We start from the raw sequence: 21,681 nt of genomic DNA, 5'->3' as shown, positions 1-21,681 counted from the left end.
AAATTATTATTTTATTTTGATTTTGAGATTTTTTTTTTAATTCCGCCCTACCTACATCTGATCCGACGCCTATGTAACGAGATTTCAACGAGACCCACTATCGACGATTTTAGTCAACGAATCACAGACCTCCTTCTATAGCGCACATGGTGACGTCACCGGGCAAACACACTCAAATAAAATGGCGGATTATACCGACGTTAGCGACCGAGAATAACATGGCTTTTCGGTAAGTTTATCATTGTCAAATGCAACGAAAGTCATTTTTATGTTATTATTGTGGCTCGAATGGTTCGAGTTTAGATCGTTATTTTGCGTAGTTATTCTGGGAGTGACGATTTTAGTTCCACCGAACACCGGTGTCTTTTCCAGTCGCTTGCCCTGGAGACGGGTGATGTTTTGTTGACGATCGGACCAAAATCGTCTACGATATTGAAGCCGTAGCTGTAAATATTCATCAAAATGTATCAACATTTTGTACATTATACAATAACAATAAAGTAATTAAGCTGATTTGGGCTGGAATAAAATATTTTTTATTTGGAACACATCGCAATTGATCAGGAAATACTTGTTTGCTCCAATTTTCTGCGTCGATGCCGTGGGCCGGTGACCGTTATACAATGTAAAATCAGTTTGCATTGTTTACTATAGCTGTTTACAGTGTTCTAATCATTACGATTTACTTATTTTTTTGCTTCCATTCTAGATAATTATGCTCAGTGTTTGATGTAAAATTGAAGCGATGACTGAATGAACGAACCTTCAAGTTGGCTGGCGAAGATGTATCTGGAAGTGTACACATTTGTTGGAAGTGAAAAAAGTATTCAATGTAATGTCAATAATTGTAAAATGCTGTGGAATTTCTTTTGTAAATAAAAATATACTAGCAATTTTCTATTAATGGTTTATTCAAGTGGGCAAAATATAATGTACAGAAAGATTACCCGTAGAGTATCGCTACACTGAAAAGTAGCCAACCGACAGCCTGTATAAAAGGGGGGCTGTGATTGGCTGTTACTTACGCGAGATTTGAACGGGACTTACATAGGCGTCGGATCAGATGTATGTAGGGCGGAATTAAAAAAAAAAACACAAAATCAAAATCAAAGTAAAATAATAATAAAATAAAAAGGAATTAATAACAAAAGTAATAACAAATTAAATTAAAATAAGTTTATAGCCAAAATAATTAAAGCCCGTACACTACATCAGATTTTAATCAGATTGACCCCCACGTTGACACTGTGACAACTGATTTGTCGTGTTATTGTTATGCATAAGTACCGTCCGTCAACACATGCAACTTGAGTTCGTGTTAATTGTCGGCGAGTGCATGTGTGGCTTGGTATTTGGAGTACTAGCACTAGTAAGTGATTTCTGGGACACTATGTGTTTATTAAACAGTAGAATAACACCACATATAATATGAATCTAGTGACTGTTTTACGGGAGTTGTGTCCAATTTCAGAAACTAGTAATGCAGTCCGTTGATCGTTTTCACTGGGTAGTCGGGTTTCTGACAGCTGCTCTATCAAATCGGGGTTGTTTAGACCACTTCGCTTACAATATTTAGAAGTTTACGTTTCAGTAAAGGACCTACACACCATGTCAGAGCGTACTTGGATCATTTAATAATCATGTACAAGTGCAGTTAAATGCTCCATACTTAGTTAATTGAAGTTCTTTGATGCTTGCCGAATGCTTCATTGGATTCTGACTCTCAGTTCAATGATAGTTCACCTAATTCTTTTCTACAGTCTACATTTGTGGAGAATTGATTCAATCCTAGAATATGTCTACAAAATTTCAGATGTTTTTTTTTTTCAATTGTTGTTGTGTCCCACTTATTATTTTCTAGAATTTCAAAACACCGTGTATCTGATCCGTATAATAATATTGGTTTTAAACAAGTCCTAAATAGGTGTATTAGGTGTTTTGCAGTCAATTCCTTTGGTATTGGTTTTAACATTGTATACATAGACCTGGTGGCTTTGTCTGCCAAGTTATTTTATTGTGTCACTAATTTGCCATTAGTCTAAGATTGTATAGTTACACCATGGACATACTAACACCGTGCAGTGAAATTGGAAGATATAATATTTTTTCACGTGATGTACACAGCCATTTTAATGACGACATGGCGCTTCCAATTACGTTGATCTTGTTGTATCGTGTTTTATCTCACCGTCTCTCAACGGTTGAGGGTCGGTGTTTATCTGTATGTTTGTTGGTAAGACCGTAACGTCCATGGTCAGACAAGGATTGAAGTGGATTTTAACACATTATAACACCAAAAGTAAACATTCTCGAGTGTTTTTTAATCCTCTTAACTCAGTGGTTCATCTTGTGTTAATGCGTCCATGGTTACGCTATAGACCTTATGGTCCATGATTACACCATAGACCTTGTTCAAATTATTGCGTTTACTAAATAATTTGGGTATTTTAGTTTGATTACTTGCTTTAAAAAAAGTAGAAAATTTGAATTTTTTAAACTATTTGGAAACGTGTATTACATATTCATGACCGTCGCTTCAGTAGTCACGCAGAGAAACTCACGCGTTTTGCGCGATTTCACAAGTGCGGCCGACAGTACAAATAAACAGATGGTTGTTTATTCGTTAATAGGATTGTGAGATTATTTGGAGGATTGTAACCCAGGTTAAAACAAAAAAAAATGATGTAGTTGCCTGTCCCTCTCTTTCTAAGGTCTATGATTACACTAAGATAGCTATATGAGAGAACACAATTCACGTGCGGATTTAGGGGAGGCGCGCCAGCCCCCCCCCTTCAGCCCGCAAAAAATGAAAAATCGATTGACAAACCCAGCCCACGTCAATAAGAGCGTCCTTCTTACCGAATTTCTGGGTCCGCCAGTGCAATTACACGTAATGTGATGGAATGTAAATGTGTCACTATTTCTCAAGCGCCCTTTTTTAGCTCCGCTGTCGACTTTGTCGAGCGAAGCTTATCATATGAATGATTGTCCGTCGTCGTCGTCCGTCGTCCGTGTCAATGTTTTACTTTTTCGACTTCTTCTTGAAAACTACAAGCCTGAATGCTTTGATACTTGGTGTATATGTACCTTGGGTAGACCTCTCTTAGGTTTGTTCATTTCATGTTGATATCTTCAATTCTCTAATTTTGGTGAATATTTTTGTCATTTCAGGTAAAAAGTGATATTTTCGACTTCTTGTTAAAAACCGCAAGTGTAATTGCTTTGATATTACATATATAGGTACTACATGTGGACCTCTCTCAGATTTGTTCATTTTGTAATGATATCTTTAATTCTCTAATTTTGGTGAATATTTTTGTCATTTTTGGTAAAAAGTGATATTTTCGACTTCTTGTTAAAAACCGCAAGTGCAATTGCTTTGATATTACATATATAGGTACTCTATGTGTACCTCTCTCAGATTTGTTCATTTCGTGATGATATCTTCGATTCTTTAATTTTGGTGAATATTTTTGTCATTTTTGGTAGAAAGTGATATTTTCGACTTCTTGTTAAAAACTGCTTTGATACTATACATATGGTTCATTTTCTAATGATGTCTTCAGTTCTTTAATTGAAATGTGCATTGCTACTAGCGGAGCTATCTCAGCCGATAGGCTGCTTGTTTAATAATTATAATTTTGGTTTGCAATAAATTTACTTCGAGTTTTCATTTTTGGCAACATTTCTTTGAAATGTTCATTGAATGCTGTAGACCTTTATTTGTTTGTGATATTAAGATAATATTTTCTGCATAAAACAGAGAATTAACTTTATTATTATTTTGTTGAACATGATTGATTGCGTGGAATCATCTTTCAGTGAATTAGTTAGATCATTGACATAATTATTGAAGAACACGTGACTCATATCAAATTTTACACCTGTATGTAGTTTGCTCACTATTCGTATTATGTAGTCGTGATATTTTATTTATTCTATGTTTTTTTTTCGACTTTCAAAAATAAATGTAACTATCACACTGGGGATCTGTCAAATCTACTTCGTTAGATCTTCTTGTTTCAAATTCATACAAAGAGAGATAAGGCGGAGATGATGGGGTCTGGGTTTTGAAATACAATTCTTTGTCACAAAATAATGGCTCATCAATGGTGTTAACAAGTAGTGAATTCCCATGCCGAAAAAAATCTCTGTAAACGTTTAACACGCCAAGAAAAACAAAACAAAACAAAACAAAACAAAACAAAACAACCAGCAGTATTTTGATAACATCTTACGATTACGAATAGACTAGACACCGTCTATTATGAGACTAGTGAATCGGTGTGAAGAGCTGTGGATGAGTCTTGCGCACGGGTCAGTCTGCGCATGCGAGTTCCCATGGTAATGTTCTGAAGTCATGGAGACAACCAGTGATGTCATGGGATTGTTTTCCGTCTACGTATTACGTAGCAATTCACCAGGCCAGTCTTGAGTGCACTGGGAAGTCACTCTGAATGACTGGATTCCAGATTAAATTACAAATTAATTATAGCTATATACAACTTTAACGAACTTGACTTAATGTATGAATTCGCAAAATACATAGCTAAAGTGCCAACAAACTCATTGTATACTGTATTTTAAATTACCTACATCTTTAATTAGTAAAATTACAGATTAGCTAAAATAGTTTTACAGTATATTGCAATGGATTGATTTTGTGTTCACAGTAAAGAACGCTAGTAGTCGCACAACGTCTTCAATATGAAACATAGATAAATAGACAGCACGAGAAAACCGAATATATTGCTTGTTCACACGATATTCAAACACGCGCTGCGCCACGAACATTTGCTAAAAACAGGGTGAAAATATATATTATCACAATATTCTGTTTCAAAAATGTTGGGGAGTCGTCATCTGCGCATGCGCCATACTGTCATAGCGTATCATTTTTTTATAAACGCGCGTCTACCCATGAGCCTTCGCGTTTTTTAGCGTGCGTTGACAACCCGATACAAATCGTGGTCTTAAAGAAAGCAAATAACACCGAATAAACGGCAAGGTAAAGACTATGTCTAATTATAGTAAATACGTACTGCGTGCGTGACTCGAACCGGCGCTCGCGTACGGCACCTAATCGCCTAGCTTCACGCCACTACACGTCTTCCCCTCGGCCAAGAATGTTATGGCTAGAGTTTAAAACAAAAATTGCAAGCATTGTTTTACTTTGTTTGTTTTACAGATACAGTATTATCATATTTATCTATAAAGGTATCCCAATGTTACCTTTTTTTCTCACATATGATCTTATATATCAAATTCGCAAAATATATATGAAAGAATTCAAAGTTTTCACGGAACTGTATTAAGCAACCTCAAAACATCTGGGGTACATTTACATTGACTTGATAATTGCTCAGTATATATATGGCGTAAATGTTAGCAAAAAATATTGCACTGTGTGGCTTGTAGTCAAGTTCCGAAAACTAGTCTTCCAGATGACGCTTATATACACCCTTACCGCAACATTATTAGTATATAAAAAAAGAACATGCTTTGTCTAAAGACTTTTGAAAGCTGTTGGTAATATTAACAGCAAGATATAGTAAACGTAATTATTATAATGACTTGTTATTGCTCGTACAAATTACTCGATACACGTCGTTACATTGGGTAAAAGCGACAATGTAACAATTTACAACCCAGGTAAAAAATGACGGCGCTATTGCACAAATCATATTTGGTGAGATGTCAAACCCGGATCGTGTTTGAAATAATAATATTACGACACTCTCTATAACTAACTACTATAAGGAATATATTTTCGAAAATGTACGATATAGGAAAATATAAAAGTTAAAAAAGAAGAGAGAAGTTCCTGGAAATGTCGAGAATAACCTTAAAATGGTATTTTTATGCTCCAGCAGGGTTAGATGTGTTTGTACATGAGTTCTTCAACGTTTACTGAAGACAGGTGCGGGGCCCGGGACCGCGCTACATTTTCGCGGAGTAGTGCGCCCTCTGGTGTTTAAACACACACGATTTAAGATGGCTGCCTCCATGTGAACTTTGTGGAAACGTGCAAGTTTGATCATTTGACTGTTTCCGACTTTCCTGTGCACCTAGTCTTCTATTTATGAGGTCAACTAATCCCGTAAAGCAGGAACTTTATTCTCGACCTGTCACCGGCGATTGCAAAACGTTTACGAACTTGTAACACTTGTGTTTTGATTTATTCGTGGAATAATGGAGGCGCATATCTGCAGACTACATTCTCTTGTGAAGCTGCCCCGTACAGTAATAACTCAAATTCGTCATTATAAACCACGTAAAATAGAAGAAATCCGCACGAGAAAAATACGAAATCCGAGTGTATCCCAGATGAACGCCAGGTAAACAACTGATCATTTACCATTGCAGGGACTATTATATTCTATACGATGAGAATTGGTCTATTTTTACTGTGATGGAAAGACTTTCTATTAAATGTACTCTCACTTCTAATCCCAACTTTAAATCGACCCCCTACCCTCTATTGTCTCCTCAAATTTATAGTATATGCCCATCTTGAGGACTAAGTATCGTTATCTAGAGGGGCATATACATGTACAACTGAATTGGGGGGGGGGGAGGGTACATTAGAAAGTCTTTCCGTTATGTGATATTTATTTCTCTTTATTTTAATATCTGTAAATTAAGTAAATTCTCCCCTCTCCCTTTTGAATCGTTCGCCCATAAACTAAATATAAATTAAAATTATTTAGTGAATATTTTGGGTTACATTTTATTTTATAATATCACCATTTACTATTTATTTTAAATGCTCTTTTGTGGAAGTGAGTTGACTCGTTGCCTCAGAAACCCAGTGAAATGTTAGCTTATATGTATAAAAGTTACACGACCACTGCTGTATTGCGAATAGATGTTAATAGTACAAAGAATTGGTGATTTGATTTAATTTTTGATGACAAAACTCACTGAAACTGTAAACTGAATTTGTATTTTTTGAAATTAAAGCAGTTTAAAGTATACCGGTACATGTACCCGGTACAGCATGTTTAAAATATATTGTTTTCATAAAATAGCACAATGACTATGCTATTCCATGAAGGGAGCCACGACGCCTCTCATGTGGCTACTTAAGCCTCGTAACCTTATTTTCTTTTGTTTCAATCTAGTTAATCCCGATGAGGACATTGTCTAGCTCATCTTTGATGTTGATGATAGTTTGCCATTGTTCACGCAAGTAACTAGTTAGTGGAATATGATATAACCTCGCCGATTTTTAACGTGATAAATATATGCGCATTATGAAACTACGGTCATCATACATGCGCATCGGGTTGTTTAGTTGTGAAAGGTCAAAATACGCATTTCACAACCGGAAATTCAACAGATGAACGTTTGATTTCACAGATTTCACATGTTTGCATTATTAGCAATTGTAACAAAATTTTGAGCGTCTACAACAAAAATTCCTGAGAATATTATCGCAGAGAAAGTGTCTAGGCATGCCCTTCTTTCGATACTATCTATTCTGGTGCCTGGTGGTCGAAAACTTCAAATAGTTTTGGGCGTCAAACTGATGATGGTACCACTGAATAATGCAATCATAATGGTCACAGGCAATCATTGATTACGTCTCATCACCGTTCAGTGTTCTCCACAAGGGGTTTTAGGCGGGTGGCCCGCCCACCAAGTTTTACGGCCGCCTAGGAACTCTCAACACCCGCCCACCAACGTAGATCCAGCTGAAATTATTTGTAAAAAGCTTGCATTGTTCTTCCCAAGCCTAAACAAAAGAGTAGTTGCCCAACCCTTTATTTTGCTATTGTTTCAAAAGTCCAGACATAAACAATGACCACTGGAAGTCTGCAAGCAGTAATCAAGTGTATTCATGGCAATGTGTCAATCGCCTGAATTCATTGTCAGAGGACCGAAACAGGAAAACAAAGTCAGTGGAAAACAAAGGATTTTTTTCGTTAGCGTGCCACAAATAAAAATGTTATGGGTTTTGCTTTGACAAATCGTCCGTTTTGGCTTCGGGGACAAATCACCTCGTATATTTTCTACATTATAACTCAATTATGTTTTGTACTTGCTGTTGAACAAGAACAATTTGCGAACGTATAAATCATCGATTTCAAACTTTCTGCATTTCGTAAATATTGATAGTGACCAATCAGTTTGTATTTCAAAAAATTTGTAACATGTTTCAATTAAATTAAAAAGAAAATAGTAAATAACTTAGTGACATAAATGCTAGAATGTTGTATGTAAATGACATGCAAATTAATATGCAAATTTATGCTAATTAGGCCGCCCACCAGCTATTTTGGATTGTGGAAAACACTGCCGTTACAAATACAAAAAGATTCACGATAGTTCATCAGTTCTTCTTCAATCGATGGAAACAATAACAATGTCCAACTGGACATCATTTCCAATCTTGTGCATGCGCAGTTCGTCTGTTGCTACCGAACATGCTCCGAATATTACCGAATGCTCGAGATTAGCGTAACCCATTGTAAGAAACTGCCAAGAGCTAACAACAACCAATGTTTGTGAACAAACATTGACAATCGCTCATAGGGTAAAGCTAAAACAATAGCATCGTGGCTTCTTCCGTTAGTACTTTCCATGGCTATTCTAAGACTGATTGTTTTCATTACAGAATAATTGGTGTTGAGGAAAAACGTGAAAAAACCATATTAGATGAACCACCTTTACACCCAAAAAATGCTCCATTGGAAGAGAGACCAAACTATAATGAAGAGCCGTGTTATACATATCACAGTAAAATAAGAGTTTTGGAAGGTGCTAAGCAAGCACTGTGGCTGACCAAGTCTAAGATGATGGCAGAGGAGGTGAGGCCATTTGAAGTATATTTTCTGTGTTCCTAAGACATACACCACTATATCATGTATTTCTTTGGGTTGTGCAAACTGCTATGGAACGCCGGTCAATGAGCCGCCTCTTCACACTAATGTTTATACACAGAACTTGAGATAATGTTTTTTACAGTTTAAGTTGCCTTTTAATCACATATTTTAGTGAAATATTGATGTCATACATAATTCTATCTGGAACAGCAGAAACTAAGTCATAATAATGATACTAAAATTTGTGTTTGAAGTTCAAAATTTCCCATGTAATTTCAGGTTTCAACTAACTTGATATAGAACATCTTTAAACGTAATGAGATCACGCGCAGAATGCCTTCAGGAGCAGGAACTAGCAGCGTAAACTGATTGCATATTTATGCAATTTTATGGCCAGTTTATTTCTATAATGTCTCTAAGTTTCCTTTATTTTTTATTTAGTAAAGAAATCACTGAAACGATTTATTATATCCGTAAAATATTCCCGGCACTCCTTGCGCGATATGCATCAGACCGGTGTTGAAAGAACGCCGACCTGCAGCATCAATGTTCTGAGACCCTATTACTTTTGTGTGACCACTTAATTAATTATACATGTACATTGTATAAACAAACAATTTTTTAGTTGAATCGATGGTGATGACAGTGTCAAGTTTTACTCTATTTATTTACATGTTGTCTTTTAGATGCCGGAAAGACTGCAACTGTTGGCTGACATTGTGGATATGCCAAATATGGAAGATGAAGTTTTGCGATCTGTTAAGAAGTGTCGCATATTTGATGATCCAAAATCATTTAAAATACATCCAGAAAGATTCAGGTACTAAGGGGTCTTTTTTATTCAAGTACTGTGGAATACTTTATTTTCGCTGGAATTAATTTTCGCTGAAAAGGCTATTTGGGCGTTTTGCTTGGAATTTATTTTCACTGATTTTTGATGAGATTAATGTGAAATATAGAAAAAAAAGTATATTCGCTGGATTTTATTTTCACGAAATCATCCCTTCAGCGAAAATAGCAAAAATAAATTCCAAGCGAAAATAAAGTATTCTACAGTAAGCTATAAAGTGGTCTTTAGTGTGTTATAAGATAAACTAAGGAGTCTTTTTAATATGAGATTTAGGTAACCTAGGGATATTCACCAATTATGGTACTGGTATTCCGGTGACCTAAGTGCTCTTTGAATTAACTTCATAGAACAATATACTTTTATAGTATGCTGTATAACTACATAGAAAATATAATACAATCAATGTCATTTGATTACTTGTTTTTGACATTGTTTGTGTATCTGGTGACATGTAATCTGTGCACTGTTTGATTTCAGTTTCACTCAGTTGATGGCTTTCCTACACCTGTGTACCAAGATAACGCCGCAATATCCCAAGTTACTACAACGGAGCATTGGGCAGGACTACCACCTAAGTGCACCGTTTCAACGAGGTATGATTTCTTCTTGATTGTACACCAAACATTGAATGCAGTGACATTACATATTTACCTGTATTTAAATTTGCTGTGAGCTTCTAGCTGATAAGCAATTTTCAAGACCCCTTAAGTTCATACATCCTGGTACTTTTGTTAGTATGGCAACATGAGAAACATGCATAATTTGGACATTTCAATGTGTTTTTATGTTCCTAACAGTATTATTTCACTCTAGTAGCTAAAACAAAGTCAAATCTTTGAAATTGTGATGAAATATCAATAAAATAAATTTATTTTTGATTTTCAAACCAATGGAAATACCTGGATGTGTGACCTTTGGAAGTTATGGAAGTGACCTACCGGTATTATACTTAATGAGCACCATAAGTTGTTGCTTACATTCATTCAAGTAACCTAAGTTTTTTACCCAAGCTGCTGTTATATTCAGATAACTTAAGGTGACCACTCAAGTTGCTGTTATATTAGGTAACCTAAAAAATCTTTTTTTCTACTCAGGTAAAGATCGTATCAAGATTAGAGGAAGATCAGGTTCAATTATCACATCCAAATATCCTCTGTTGCCATTAGCAACAGATGAAGAAATCCAAGATACAGCATCATTTGAGTTGGAGTCATTGCATCCCATAGCAGGCACGATAGATTTGTTACCTTCAAATCTTTACAAATGGGATAAAAATTCAACAGGTATGGCTGCGTTTATTATATCTAGATTATATTTTAGATACTACTTTAAAGCGAGAGGGTCGTCACCTGCGCACACACAGAAATTGAGTCCCATGCGACGATAACAACACACCCTAAAAACGCAAAGGATCATGGGTGGAATCTTGTTTGTAAACAATGTCAACTTCCCCGCTTTAAAATAAAAATAAAAAGATTATTATATTTAATGCTTTTTCAACAAGATCATCATTGTGATCTTATGTTTATAGTTTAAATTCAATCTTTTTATTTAAGACGACTGCTTTCTTGAATTCTTTTTGGTTTTAATGACTGATTTTGTTCAAACTTCATTAATTGGTGTTATGATGTTCATTTGTATGTTATTTTCCCTGCAATCAATGGTTATTAGAAAGTGTCCATTACCATTCCTTTGATAAACCTGCGTACTGTCATTTTTAGCTTTTTTTGACTGTCAACAATATGTTAATGCCTTAATGTTGTCTGCTGTATCTCCGCCCGTCTGTGAAGGAAATTTGTGAATGCAATATCTCAAGATAAAACTGAGCAGTCAAACATGAGACAATGACCTGTAAAACTATGTAACAATTTGCATATGAATAAAATGTACATTTTATTGATAATAACAAAACTATTGCTTAGATTCACACAAAACTTGAATCATATACTATGGATCAATTGAAATAGAAAGAAATGGAAATCAAACTGGATATTTTCTCCTTCACAACAACATCAAAATCCATACATCACTTATTAGCTTAATACTGACATTGTTATATTCGCTACATATTGTTATATTGTATGCACATTATTGGTACTTTTCTAGAATTTCTCATGTTTCATTAGGCTCTTCGTAATAGACATTTGAAGGTCACACGTCTTGGCACTTTCTGACCTTTGGAGGTCACACATCCTGGCACTTTCTGACCCCTGAAGGTCACACATTCTGGCTTTTTCTGACCCTCTGAAGGTCACACATCCTGGCACTTTTAGGGATGTTGTCCGAAAGCAGCAATAAATTCCAATATTATATGTCTGTTTTTGATGCTTGCCTGCATTTGTTTTTCAATATTTTCAAGAAAATTCATACTTATATTGTATTTGCACCCCCTCAAAGTACCAGGATTTGTGACCCTTTTGGGGTCATGCATAAGGCAATAGATTTTTATCAGGGTGTGATAGCTGTTCATCATTTTTTTCAGGTTTTTTCGATGGTTATCCTTATCCACATGCCAATTTATTATTGGTATTGAATAAAAACAGTTGGATGCCACAGCATTTAGACGCTCAACTGATCTTCTATGCTTTCGCTAACTGTCTTGTCAGAGCTAACAAACAGTATGGAGTCCATGTAAGTCTAATCTCATGTCAATTAAATCTAGAGGGTAATATGGCATTGTAATGACATAGTGGAGGGCAATTTGACAGTGCAGTAACATGGAGGGCATTATGACAGTGTAATGACATGATGGAGGGCAATATGGCAGTAATTACATGGAAGGCAATAGAACAGTGAAATGACAAGGTGGAGGGCAACATGGCAGTTTAATGACATGGTGAAGGGCAATATGACAGTGTAGTAACACGGAGAGCAATATGGCAGTGTAATGACATGATTGAGGGCAATATGGCAGTATAATGACATGGTGAGTGGCAATATGGCTGTGAAATGACATGATGAAGGGCAATATGGCAACATTTTAGAGGGCAAAATGGCAGTGTGATGACATAGTGGAGGGCAATATGGCAGTTAAATGACATGGTGGAGGGCAATATTACAGCGTAATAAAATGGAGGGCAATATGAAAGTGTAATGACATGAAGGGCAAGTGTGATGAAGTAGTACAGTAATTCTGTTTGTCAACAAGTTCGCCATCATTTTATTTGATGTGATTTTTTTAACATGCCTCAACTATTTCTAATGACACTGCTTTCCCAAATATGATTATTCTTTAGAGCGAAGTTGAAAAGTTGGACAGTCCTTTTGTGACCCATGCTATCGGTACTAATGGTAGAAGGTGGTCATTTGTGAGTTTTCAACTGAATACAACAAGTCTATCTTCCAACGATGGAATCAAGAACATGGTGTGGTTGGACAGTAATTGTTTTCTCTACCAAACAATCACAAAAAAAACTCTAGAAGTCGATACACTGGATGTGAATGTTTTCAGAAAACTTCTTGCATGTTATGTTGACGGAGCTGTCTGAATCTAGTTCTTGTCAGTTTAGTTGTGGCGTGAAAATAACAAGAATCTTGTAAATATGTTCCCACGCTCCTTGTTTTTGGGGAGCATCTGCTAGTGTTCCCAAGAAGTAAATTTGGTGACATGAAATATTTTGATTTCTGCTTAAAACCAACTCAGATTATGTGTATTTGAATAGAAAATGCATGAAATTATCTGAGCTGTTAAATGTTTTGAGAAACTTGTGTCGGCAAAATAGGATTTAACAAAACACAGTCCGTGAGATTTTGTAATCATTTTATCAACAATAAACGTGAGCTGGACAAACTAAATTAAATGAATTGTCAGGTTGGTTGTGAGAATCTGCAAGAATAGAGAGCAATTTATTAAGATTTGTTAGTTGCTGATACCTTGAAATTACAACATTACAACAGCACCCTCTATGGTGAAATGTGATTTTTTAAAATTTTTTAATTCATAATTTAAATTAAAATGTGTATTTTCACGAGATTGCGAGCTCTTTAAGTTAAATTAGGATTATATTAATTCATGCATTGATGTTGCATATAGCTATTACAATGCTTTTTTACGGAATTGAGGTACATAATACAGATGGCAACGACTGGGAGCATGACATGAGTTCTTTAATTATTTCCCATGATGCTTAGAGAGAGAGGTCACGGGGTATAAACATTGAGTACAGGAAGCAGCACTGATACAAGTACTATACACAACAAGCTCTATTTCTCCTAGGTTCAATTACATGATACCACAAGAGCATTATTCAACAAGGCCCACTTTTGAGGGTGATAAAACAAAAAGTGGATTAAGAGTTTTCATTTGTTCTGGCAGCTGCAAAAACCCAGAAAACTACTTACCGCTTACCATTGACCTCCACTTGATAAGCAGAGCAGAGCATTCCATTCTGTAAACAGGTGGTGAAAGTTATTAGCAAGGAGAACAGAACCTTATACAGAAGGGGTAGATGCAACGGTTTTTATAACATTTTTCATACTCCCTGTAATCAATAGTTCACTAAATCCAGCCTTGCTCAAACTTACTAATGTAAAAAATACTCTGGACTTGCCTTCTCACTGAATCATCGCTACTGCTTGCTGAGTGAAGACCACTGACAGAACTACCCAACAACTGAGGTGAAAATGTTACCAATGCGAATATAACAGTAAAAACATTATTTGATTAATCATAGGATTATTCATAGGCGATAAACTGGTCGCAAATTATGTGCATAAACAGTGCTCCAGTATGCAAATAAATATTGGGACATATGCACAGCCTGAAATGAATACATGAAACACAAAATCAGATTTATTACACTTGTGTCATGCTAATGTTTCTCTCCAAAAGGATGGAGACTGTTGCGCAGATCAACAAGTACAAACTGAGACATTACCAAGCTTTAATTAGGTATTTTTTAGTCGAAGGAGTCACCGGCAGTAATTAGTGCAATTCAAACCTCATACTTGTGATTCCATTAGAAGAGCGCATTGAATTGTGGGTAAACAACACAAATGTCTTACATGCACAGCATGACGACCACCACCTTTTAAAAAGCCACTGGCCCAGAGTAATATGTATACCTTCCTTTTTTTGTTGATTCATTTGGTGCGCGTCCTCAGTGATAACATATTTCAAACATAATACTCGCTCCTTGCAATGCATTCAACACAAATTTGGATGTCACTTTGACAGTTACTTAACTTACAAATGATTACTAGGATACATGAATATGAATCAAAACTGTTAATTGCTTGAGGAAAAACATTCTATATTCTTACACATTATGTAGGCTATGGCATCCCAGGCGATCAAATGCTTTGTGGTTTATTTGTTTCTACATTTTTCAGCTTCAGTTTCACCTGGTTTTGCATACCTACGAGCAACAACTGCAACAGCCTTCTTGTGTCTCTCCGATAATATATAACCAGACACTAGTGTCCTTTTCAAATTCATACAACCAGTAACCAAAGTGCCGGTTTCATACTCTGTATACTTATTGGGAGAAGTTACATATTTGTTTGTTGACAGCCAGGGGGCCGTACACACTTAGACAAAACATTTTTGAAATAAGAGCATCAGGGGTCGTGAATTACCCACAGAAAATCTTTCTTCCACGATTCTTGAAACTTCCATTCATGTTTCTCAGCATCATACACTTTGTTTTTTTCTGTAGACAGCTTGATATTTAAATATGGCAACAAGTTTGCAATCGACTAATACCCCTACCATTTTTAGTGACGTTGTGCTACACAAGATCACGAACCCTTAAATCAATGCAGCAGATGGAATAGCGCCACCAATTTTGCAATTCGCAACCCCCCCCCCCCCCCCAGCTGATTTTAACAATAGACACTTCTGAATTTTAAGCATTGTAATTTTCTTTTAAACGCCAGAATGATGAATTCTGTCCTTTTTAACACTTGTGTGAAAGTCGTGTCAGGACAGTAATCATAACATTTTTAAAATAGCAAGACACTCTGACCAGCTTTTTAATAAAGTTACTGACTGACCTGGCACAAAAATAGCTGGCCTCTGATCCCTGGGGTGGTGCGAGTTTTGCACACTGTGGTGTCGACTGCAGCTCTGAGACACCACACAATACATTTCCAGTGATTATACATGCACGCATGTATCAGATGGTACCATCTGGTTGGTTACATAGGCCTTACGTAGCATTGCTCATGCTAGACAATGTGTACATGGATAAGAGAACTTAAAACCACTGATCCATATGACCTAAACATTAAAGAAAATGTGAGATGAAGTATGCCCTCTTCTCTTTACTTCACTTCTCTTGTTTTTTATTGCATAAACAAAAGTAGCCATCTCTTCTTTTTTGAGTTGAGAACTTCCATCCATCAGCTGCCTCCTGCCATTATTTTTATTCCTGATAAAGGATAGGCTTTGCCATCTGAAATGTTGTGCTGTTTTTTAATAGTAATTTTTAGCTTGTATTTTTATCAGCTATGGCTACTATTGTCTTTTTAACCTGGTTTCCAGTGTTTGTCTTGTTTTTATGATAAATGAGTTTTGAGGGATACATTTTGACAAAACCTCACTGAACCAACCATCGTCTAAGGGTTATTTTTGGTATGCCACAGGGTAGCTGGGGTGTGGTTTAACTTAACCTCTTTTCTGGTGTTGCCCTCAGCGATTCATGGCCAAAAAACCCTCAGTGTTATCAGTTATCCATCATTGAACAGATTTCACAGCTAACCATTAGTGATCAGGTCAGGTATCTGGGTGGGGGGTGGTGGAGTTACTAATTCAAGATAAAACTCTGACAAATACAGGTGAATTTCATACCACACACGCATTAAAAGACAAATGAAAATAACACCATTTGTGATTGATACATAGTTACAATTATTTAATGCACTTATGTACTTCCTTAGAACATAAAACTGACAGAAAAAAAATATTTGTCTACGACGAATCCATGTAAAAGTAAGGACTACCACGAAGAAGTAAATACTCCTAAGTTTTTGCAAGTTTATGGCCGACAGACAGCCACCTATTTCTGTCAACTGCTTCCCTGGGAAGTTTCTTACTGTACATACAGTCAATTAAAAGAGTCATTATTAAAAACCCATGAATATTCTAAAAACATTAAACACTGAAATGTCATTGGTTACTTCTTTTCTCCAATTAAAAAATCAGTAATCAGTGTGTTGGTTTGGTAATTATTTACTCTGCATTTAAAATATTGGTTACGTTTGGCTTGGAGTTCAGTTAAGAGTGGCCCAGGGAAATGGCAACAGAATTTCTCCCCCCAAAAACAAATTAAAGAAAATAATTATTTAAAAAAAAAAAGTGGCATTTCATTCATATATTACAGACTATATTCCCTGAACCACACTCTGAGATTACCAAAATCTATCACGAAAAATGTACAACTATTACATCTACCCCCTTCCGATTTATACCTGCCCACCCCCATCTTAAAGTATTTTGATCAAGATCATGAAAACATGGTTGATTCCATTGTTGGAAAAAGAGGTGCGGAGGCTCAGTAATAGCTGCAATGAGTTTTTCAAAATCTGAAAGGTTGCATGCAGCCTTATTGTCAATAATGGGCTGTGGATTTCTTTTTTGGTCTTGAAAACGAAAACACTATTCTAACATTTACAGGGAATTTAATATTTTTGATGAATTCTCATTTTTCTTCAGAAATATTTTCAATAATATATCACAGGAAAATATTGCTACATCTTGCTAGAATGTTTTATATTACAATTTCTGAACAATAAAATAACCCGGAAGAAGTCCACAGTCCGTCCACAACACAAAAATAATATCCTGATAAACAATTCCTGTCGTAAAGGCAGTCAAAAATAAAATACAATGTTACTCAAAAATACAGAACCCATACGTTTTTTATGGTCATGGTATTTTCTTTTTAAAAAAAAAAAATGCGTTAACAGTGTGAAATCAGACAGAAGTAGCAGGAGCAACATGTACAAAACTCAAAATGCATGGCAAGGGTGGAAATGGAAAGGGGAGTAAAGAATAGGCAGACAAACAGATTAAGGGAGTAAAGAAACAGGAAACAATCAGACATTTATATTACATCACAGATTGTTACTATTTATCCCCTGAAAACACGAGCACAAGTTCAGTCATGAGCACAGGAAACGAGAGTCTTCGTATATCTACAAAGGGGAGGCGACTCTTGCGTCCGTAGAACACGCGGTATATCATTCGCACATATTACTCAGTTCATGTGCGCAACATCATCGTTTTTAGTTTTTTATACAATAATCCCTGCCATGGCAACAACAACAACAATGTTAAGTCAATTTCTTTGATTCAGTTTTCACGTTAATTAAGATCCTGATGGGGCAGCGGTGGCACCCGCTGACGAAACATCTCCTCCCGAAGAAGCATTCGGTACATCACTGGTGCTACCTGCGGGCATCGATCCCTGTACATGATGTTGACCATGTGCTGGTATAAGAATAGCGTTTAACGACGGTTGAATTTGTAACTCTGAAAAGCAAACACAGGATGAAGATGTGTTAAAACGATTTACTGTGTCCGACTTTAATTTTAGCAGGGTTCTATTCTCCCATTAAATGCACTAAAATTAATGCCCAGAAAATGTCAACATTACTAGTAAACTATTTATCTTGTTTGTTATTATTAATATATGCCATGATTTTTTTTTTATTATAATTTGTTGCAACATTTGCAGGCACTGAAGTCACTGCCTTTCGTGCAAACGGCAAGTGCACACCAGTGTCCCAAACGACTTGATTTGTTTACCGAAAGGTGTTTCCAGTAATTAACCTTTGTTTTTTTCAACGTAATTTACTTTTCAACCAAGTTTTGTGAGTGTCATTTGAACAACATTCAGGTCAATAGCAGCGTCTTTGATTATATTATACCCTGAAAGGGGTGTCATTTTATATAATTCAGAAAGTCAAAAACAAATTATTTTGAACATAAAACAGCATGTAAACCGCTGTACAATGTCAGACTAGCAATGGTGTTCTACATCCAATTGTGGATAGGTAAATTGAGGAACCCAGAAGTTGTCTAAGTGTAGGGTAACAATTTGAAAATCAACACGAAGCAAATACGCTGAACGAAACTGATGCAAAAGTGGTGAATTGCTTGTAACTGTACAAGGTTATGGGGTGAACAGTTTTGACCCTGAAAACAACAACCTGACTTGTAATATTTGAGCAACTACTCACCATGTTGTGTGAAATTGAACAGCGGCGGTAACTCTCGACCACTTGGTAATCTTGTATTAGGATCTCGGAGTTCATCAAAAAATGCATGTGCGCAAGCCTCCATGGGTGAAATCCTGGCAGACGGTGTGTACTCCAGCAGTCTACCACAAAGTGCAATTGCTTCTGGTGGTGTGCGTGGACGAAAAACCTAAAAACAAAAGCAGATATCAAACAACAATGCCGTTGGGTGTTGCATGATCATCAGATCTATAATAATGGGCTCGAAAGTTAGTTAAAAACTGGTATTGTGCATTAATTATACACTGGGTTTTAAGTTCCCTATTTCATGAATTTAAAACCCAGTGTATATGTTCAAAATATTAAAATAGTGAAGTTAAATGCCAGTGAAAATAAATGTTTTTTACAGTAGCATAAAAGCTGGTTCTATCCTGTGCAGCCCCTTATTATCCAGGCTACGCTCTGCACCATTCTCTACAGAACAGACGTGATCTCATGACGTGATTAGCGCCCTCTACATGAGACGCATTAAAACTCTGCCACCTCTTACAACACCTGACGCATTACGTATGAAAATAAAATTAGTCAACCAATCACTGAGTGTTTTACCAAAACAGTATCAATTATTCTACACACATAGTTTGTAACACAGAATCTGATTTGTTAAGCCAATATTTCCATACGTAACAAGTCAGATGTAGTTGGAGGAGGCCCAGAGATAACCAGAATGATGTTCCTCTTACCACCACCACCATATTCTCCGTAAGGTGTGAAATATGTAATGAATCAGCTGGCTGAGCTTTCCATTCATGTGGCTTGGCAGCACAGCTGTATGGCAGACAGAGTGTGCAATCTAAATGTGACGGCAGTTAGACATGAACGTGGTGATAAAGTTAGTCATTTTATTTTTACAAACAAGAGCACAAGAACATCCATTTGGAGGCAAGACCACGAGATTTCAACTTCCTGGATAATTTTTGTTTGTTTTTGATACAAGTGGTTTTAACTTTAAGTACAGCAAGCGCAACAATTACCCGAGAGATCTACATTCCTGAAAATGTTCCGAATTGCAAAATAACCTAAGATATTAGGCAAGACTTTTATTATTCCTTGTTTCGTGAACCCGCCGAATGAATAGGAGCCGAAAATGAAATAAAAATAAAATTTTATTTCAGCGTAATTTCTCATGCCGACTGGTAAGTGCAAAAAATTGCTAAAAAAATATTATTTTTATCTTCATTTTTTTTTCCGCTCGCCGCATAACAAATCCAAGTAGCATTTTCGTCGGAGTATCATGATCAAAGTACTGAAGTCTCGCGCAGATAAAAAACAAGGTTATACATGGAATAAAATTTTATTTCATTTCTTCTCTTCGATCAGTGATCTCACTTACAATTTTCTGAGAATCACACAAATCAAATGGAAAAAAAGAACAAATTTTATTATTTTCCCACCCTCCTCAAAAAAATTGCCCTATAAAAACTCGAGAAACAAGAAATAAAAAAAGTCTAGCCTTATTAGCAAAATGTAGAAGCAAAGAAGCGAAAACACCAAAAATATGTGCATTTCATCTCATAAAGCGGCAATGTGTTGAAAGATAATATTTGATCATTCAAAGTATCCAGTGTCTAACACTTGATGTTTCTATCTAGAATTACAACTGTATATTGTATACTGTATACTGTCTCCGCACCAGATTACTTATCCAATTTATGATGGTCTTGTGCTCTTTATAAGCTCAACCAAGTACATACATATTTTCAAACCTTTGTTTTGCGTCTACACCTACGTAAGGGAATTGACAGAATACTCACACCTACCTTGGGCCAGGGATGAGGCTTAATTTGTGGAAATTTAAATTCTTGATAATTAGGATTCATTTCTCGTATTTGTTCCCGTGATGGCGTGCCCAGAACTTTGATTATTTCAACCAGTTGGTCTACCCCGCTGTCGCCAGGGAAAATTGGTTGACCTAGCAACAATTCCGCTAAAACGCATCCTGCCGACCAAACATCTGTGGAGAGAGAAAGGTGTACATTGTTGGAAACAAATGATTTAGAGAATTGGTAGTTGGCATGCATAATTTAAATGTGAAAGTTTAAATCAGATTTTAGGATATTGATATTTAACGATTTTTCCCCCCCCGTTTATTTCGGCTATCAAATAATGTTTTCAGCAGGGGGTGCATCAACTGTAATGAAGTAATGAAAATTTTCAATAGACCATTTTCCGTTCACTGCAAGAATCACGCGTTATGCGTGAAATCGAACGTAAAAACAGGACAAACAAAGGTCATAGCGTCGTAGTCGCGTCAAACATCGCGTGGGATTCGACAAACGCGAAAGTATTTCGGGGACATTTCCATGCTTAATAATGTGCTGTCCACATTTGATGATAGGCAATTTCGATTAAGTAAGGGTATTCGGAAGCGATATTCCTCTGTCGAAGATCGGCCGGTCAATGTAAGCTGCGAAATAAAGAAATTCGAGTTCAAAATCAAATCGCTCGATTTTTGCGACAGACGTTCGACGCGCGTCTTTCATGCATCTCGCGAGATCTCGCAATTGTTCGGAAAATCACCTATTGCAATCTTTGTATTTCATGAGCAGTGTATTATACAGCATATATTAATCATGACAATTATTTTTATGACATACCAATATTTGATGTGTAGTCAGTAGCACCAAATATGAGTTCAGGAGCACGGTAGTACCGTGAACAAATATAAGACACATTGGGTTCACCCCGTACTAACTGCTTCGCACTGAAATAGAAAACGATACGACACACTTGCGTGTTACTAAGTTGTGTTGTGGAATTGGA

At 36.2% G+C, this 21,681-nt stretch overlaps 2 protein-coding genes and 1 long non-coding RNA gene across 4 annotated transcripts in view; 2 read left to right on the top strand and 1 right to left on the bottom strand.

Annotated features, from left to right (window-relative positions):
• Nucleotides 1-38: 38 nt before the first annotated feature.
• On the top strand, nucleotides 39-893 carry LOC146745894 (uncharacterized). The gene is made up of 2 exons (XR_014929547.1): nucleotides 39-229; nucleotides 710-893. It is a non-coding gene; the product is annotated as an uncharacterized LOC146745894 (long non-coding RNA).
• A 5,116-nt stretch (nucleotides 894-6,009) lies between these two features.
• Nucleotides 6,010-13,315, top strand: LOC100369966 (large ribosomal subunit protein mL37-like). The gene is made up of 7 exons (XM_002736001.4): nucleotides 6,010-6,338; nucleotides 8,621-8,813; nucleotides 9,515-9,648; nucleotides 10,156-10,271; nucleotides 10,773-10,961; nucleotides 12,161-12,309; nucleotides 12,915-13,315. Exons 1-7 carry the CDS (start codon nucleotides 6,193-6,195, stop codon nucleotides 13,164-13,166), a joined length of 1,179 nt encoding a protein of 392 aa, XP_002736047.1. The 5' UTR covers nucleotides 6,010-6,192; the 3' UTR covers nucleotides 13,167-13,315.
• Nucleotides 13,316-16,504: 3,189 nt separating this feature from the next.
• gsk3b (glycogen synthase kinase 3 beta) overlaps nucleotides 16,505-21,681 on the bottom strand; it is a 29,863-nt gene continuing 24,686 nt past the window's right edge. The window contains 4 exon segments of one of the 2 annotated variants that reach the window (NM_001165026.1): nucleotides 16,505-18,151; nucleotides 18,862-19,048; nucleotides 20,679-20,872; nucleotides 21,516-21,622. In NM_001165026.1, coding sequence (NP_001158498.1) covers nucleotides 17,988-18,151; nucleotides 18,862-19,048; nucleotides 20,679-20,872; nucleotides 21,516-21,622 — 652 coding nt within the window. In that variant the 3' untranslated portion in view covers nucleotides 16,505-17,987. 2 annotated transcript variants of the gene reach the window in all.

Source organism: Saccoglossus kowalevskii, chromosome 5, assembly GCF_978046115.1.
Source record: "Saccoglossus kowalevskii chromosome 5, keSacKowa6.1, whole genome shotgun sequence".
Classification (NCBI taxonomy): domain Eukaryota; kingdom Metazoa; phylum Hemichordata; class Enteropneusta; family Harrimaniidae; genus Saccoglossus; species Saccoglossus kowalevskii.
The sequence above is the reverse complement of the archived record's forward strand: the minus strand, read 5'-3'. Positions and strand labels throughout refer to the sequence as shown.